Source organism: Neoarius graeffei, chromosome 16, assembly GCF_027579695.1.
Source record: "Neoarius graeffei isolate fNeoGra1 chromosome 16, fNeoGra1.pri, whole genome shotgun sequence".
Classification (NCBI taxonomy): domain Eukaryota; kingdom Metazoa; phylum Chordata; class Actinopteri; order Siluriformes; family Ariidae; genus Neoarius; species Neoarius graeffei.
In genome coordinates this window covers 47,374,838-47,379,500 of record NC_083584.1, presented here as the reverse complement: position 1 = coordinate 47,379,500, position 4,663 = coordinate 47,374,838, and the positions used below count along the sequence as shown (strand labels likewise).

Genomic DNA, 4,663 nt, shown 5'->3' with positions numbered 1-4,663 from the left:
TAGGCAACTAGATTTCTAATTTGAGTTTGAAGACGTCTTCAACGAGGAACATCTTCAAAATCAAAGAAGAACAGTTGCCTACAACTAGCAGCTAGCTAACTATTGGTTGCTAGCTAATGTCAGCTACGAGAGTGAGCGGCGGTTTATCATTGTGAAATTTTGATGCCAATGCTGGTTAGTAATGTAGTTAAGTCAAGTTTAATGATTCTGTATATCTGTTGTAAGTAAATTGTGCACTTTGCACTCGTGATGCAGCATCACTTTGCACTCATGATGCTGTGTAACATAAGCAGCTCACCTACCCCGTTGTCATATGCTATTGGTCAACTTGTGCATAGTAAAATGTCAAACAGTTGTCAGAAGTTCGCCAGAATGTTCATACCAAGGCAGGGGAGTTATATATTAAGTGTGTTACCAGAGTTGCAAAAAGATCACCAGACACGACTTGAAGTTAAACAATGGCTTTATTGAATTAAGAACATTAAAGTAGCTCCAAGACACATCACCACAACAGACTTCCTCCTGTGAGCTGTACCATCCCTGCTGCAGCTTCTATTCGTGATCTTACGTGAATTAGGCCTGTGTCAATTATTCTTTTCAAGTTTTTTTTTATTTTGTACTTTTTGGTAACTGTTTAGTATAAAAAAATATGAGCTGATGAGACGTTTTCATTTCAAGCTTTTGATTTCATGGTTGGAAATGTTAAATAAATAGTTAATAAATAAAACAATCACATGGGGGCAGCACGGTGGTGTAGTGGTTAGCGCTGTCGCCTCACAGCAAGAAGGTCCTGGGTTCGAGCCCCGGGGCCGGCGAGGGCCTTTCTGTGCGGAGTTTGCATGTTCTCCCCGTGTCCGCGTGGGTTTCCTCCGGGTGCTCCGGTTTCCCCCACAGTCCAAAGACATGCAGGTTAGGTTAACTGGTGACTCTAAAAATTGACCGTAGGTGTGAATGTGAGTGTGAATGGTTGTCTGTGTCTATGTGTCAGCCCTGTGATGACCTGGCGACTTGTCCAGGGTGTACCCCGCCTTTCGCCCGTAGTCAGCTGGGATAGGCTCCAGCTTGCCTGCGACCCTGTAGAAGGATAAAGCGGCTAGAGATAATGTGATGTGTGTGTGTGACAATCACATGGTTAAGATATGTCAGCTTTAGTTGAGCTTACAAAAAACAACATCTAATAAAAATAATTATTTGTTAATCGTAATTGTGGTAAAAGCTTCAATTAATCATAATATTGATTGATATTAATAAGTAATATCATCCAGCGGGGCGGCACGGTGGTGTAGTGGTTAGCGCTGTCGCCTCACAGCAAGAAGGTCTGGGTTTGAGCCCCGTGGCCGGCGAGGGCCTTTCTGTGCGGAGTTTGCATGTTCTCCCCGTGTCCGCGTGGGTTTCCTCTGGGTGCTCCGGTTTCCCCCACAGTCCAAAGACATGCAGGTTAGGTTAACTGGTGACTCTAAATTGACCGTGAGTGTGAATGGTTGTCTGTGTCTATGTGTCAGCCCTGTGATGACCTGGTGACTTGTCCAGGGTGTACCCCACCTTTCGCCCGTAGTCAGCTGGGATAGGCTCCAGCTTGCCTGCGACCCTGTAGAAGGATAAAGCGGCTAGAGATAATGAAATGAGATATCATCCAGCCCTAAGCAAGATAGTGGTTTTAAAAAACTTCAAACAACTATTTTTTAACCATATGTCATGTTTTCATGTCTGCCCAACCGTACAGCACATCCCATTCTTGTTTTTGCTTCTGCTTCACAGATATGCGGAGTATGAAAGGACAAGAAATGCCTGCGCTGATAGTACACAGCCTGCAATTTCACCGTTCATCCAGTCTCGTCCTCTGGAAGCATATTCAGCCAATCATCCAAGACAGAAGGCCATAACCAACGCTATGGTTACAGACCTTGTGATTGGATGTAGCATGCCTCTTTCAATGACAGAAAATAAACATTTCCGGCATTTCACGTCCGTGGTGGACTCAAAGTACCAGCCTGTCTGCCGCAGAACAATGACTTCAAAGATAGAATCCCTTGTTGCCGAGACTCGGGAAAAGATAAAACTGATTCTTGCTGGTGTAGACCATGTTTCGGTTACCGTAGACATTTGGTCAGATAGGAGGATGCGTGGGTTTTTGGGAGTTACTGGCCATGTCTTGGCAACCTCTGAAGGAGTTATGCTGAAGTCATACCTGCTGGCATGAAACCGATTCAAAGGACCCCACACAGGGGAGCGCATTGCAAAACCCTTCGATTCCCTGTGTGAGGAATTTGGAATCAGACATAAACTCGACTTTATAATCTGCAACAATGCCGCGAATATGAAGCGAGCCTTTTCAGTGTGTTTTCCAAAAGAACAAGATGGCGAAGTAACTGATGATGACAATCTGGATGATGCAGAATTGTGGGAAGACCTCTCCAGAGATGAATGGGAGACTGTGGACCGCACAATCAACAGAGGAAGCCCTAAACGTCAGCAGTGCTTTGCGCATACTCTGCAGTTAACTGTTGGTGATGGTCTGAAGGATGCACGGATCATGAACAGTTCCTTTGCAAAATGTTCCAAGCTGAGCTCTCTCCTGCATACATCCAGCACCTTTAAGGATGCATTTGGAGATAAGTTTGGGCAGCGAGGGATACCTGCTTCTGTAAATACACGGTGGAATTCAACTCTCCGCCAAGTCAAGGCAGTGCTTTCATTCAGTCATCAGGAATTGAGCAGTGTTGTTCAGGACACAGGACACAATGAGCTGGTCTTCTCAATTAGGGAGTGGAACTTGATGAAGGAACTTTGTGATGTGCTACAACCATTTGCCGAGGCCACTGATCTTACTCAGGGAGAGAAGATTGTGACTGTAAGCTCTGTCCTTCCCTGTGTATTGTCACTAAACCACCATTTGGAAAAATTCAGACCGCAAGCGCGCTTCCTGGGAAGCATGAGCCATAGCCTGCAATCCTCTCTGAAGGAAAGATTCCGGGGGATCTTTGTTAATGTGAAGATGTTGTCAGCAGCATCAGGAGAAGAGCTGCCATTTGCAGACCCAGTCTACATCAGGTCAGCTGTCCTGGACCCAACTTTCTCCATGTTGTGGCTTCAGCATGATGTGCTTGTCACCGATGACATCAAGAACAACATTGTTGACATGGTGAAAGGTTAGTGATTTTTTTTTTTTACATTATGTACAGTTAGGCATGTCACCATTATCAAATTATGGAAATTAAATTCACAACAGTTGTATAAATAATATAATACATTTTAGAGACAATTTTTCAAGCATATCAAACTCAGCTGTGAAATGATGAACGAGTATGTTCACTTTTTACGATCATGATATCTCATCTCATCTCATTATCTCTAGCCGCTTTATCCTTCTACAGGGTCGCAGGCAAGCTGGAGCCTATCCCAGCTGACTACGGGCGAAAGGCGGGGTACACCCTGGACAAGTCGCCAGGTCATCACAGGGCTGACACATAGACACAGACAACCATTCACACTCACATTCACACCTACGGTCAATTTAGAGTCACCAGTTAACCTAACCTGCATGTCTTTGGACTGTGGGGGAAACCGGAGCACCCGGAGGAAACCCACGCGGACACGGGGAGAACATGCAAACTCCGCACAGAAAGGCCCTCGCCGGCCCCGGGGCTCGAACCTAGGACCTTCTTGCTGTGAGGCGACAGCGCTAACCACTACACCACTGTGCCGCCCCATCATGATATCTTATATCGCAATTTGTCTTTGTTATTACTAGATCTGATTCTACGTGAGGTGCAACCTCACACAACGTCCCAGAGTCCTGGATTCCAAGACGTCGAAAGTGAAAGCCATCAGGAAGACAGCGCTGGCTTATTCTCAGACTACAGAAAACGCCGCAAGCAGGACCCAACCACCAACCCAGAGACACAACTAAATAACTATTTTGGTCTTTGTTGTGGGCAGCCTTGTCTGTCCTTCTGGGATGCAAACACGGCTGTCCTCCCTGCCCTTTTTCCTGTTGCAATGAAAGCTTTGTCAGTGCCAGCCTCAAGTGCCCCAGTTGAAAGTCTTCAGCCATGGTGGAATCATCATGAGACTCCATCGTGCTCGGCTTGCAGATAAGACTCTCTCTAATCTTCAATTTTGCAAGTGCAATACTTTGTAAAAAGGGAATGACTTGTGGATTGTGTGTGTGTGTGTGTGTGTGAGAGAGAGAGGGCGAGTGTGAGCGAGAGAGAATGTGAGGGTGTGTGTGAGAGCAGAGAAATGTGACAAAGCTTAATGTACTGTAAGTTACAGTGGCGTGCACAGACATTTTGGGGGGAAAGTGCTCTGGGGGGAAAAAAGGGCACTTTTTTGCGCATGTGGAACACCTTATTATAAAAGTCTGAGATTTAACCCTCCTCTTGTGTTCATAATCATATCAAAGTTTTGGGTATTTTTCTGTAGTTCCATCTTTAAAAAGTCTGATAAAGTCTGAAAGTCTGATCTTCCCGTCATTGACTTGAGTCTCAAGACTGTTTATTCACAGATTTCCGTGAGATCATCTTAAAATTTGTAACGAAATATACACACTCAATGGGCTCAACGGAGCTCTCCTTTATTTGCATAACGGCGTGCGTGCATACTAGCATAACGTGATATTCTTAATCATGTTATAAAAACAGATCGGAATTGATGGAGAATG

The 4,663-nt window shown here is 45.1% G+C and overlaps 1 protein-coding gene across 1 annotated transcript; it reads left to right on the top strand.

The window, feature by feature from the left end:
- Positions 1 to 2,187: 2,187 nt before the first annotated feature.
- On the top strand, positions 2,188 to 4,098 carry LOC132900241 (zinc finger BED domain-containing protein 4-like). The gene is made up of 2 exons (XM_060942256.1): positions 2,188 to 3,149; positions 3,752 to 4,098. The coding sequence occupies exons 1-2, from the start codon at positions 2,318 to 2,320 to the stop codon at positions 4,096 to 4,098; spliced, it is 1,179 nt and encodes a 392-aa protein (XP_060798239.1). The 5' UTR covers positions 2,188 to 2,317.
- The last annotated feature ends 565 nt before the right edge of the window (positions 4,099 to 4,663 follow it).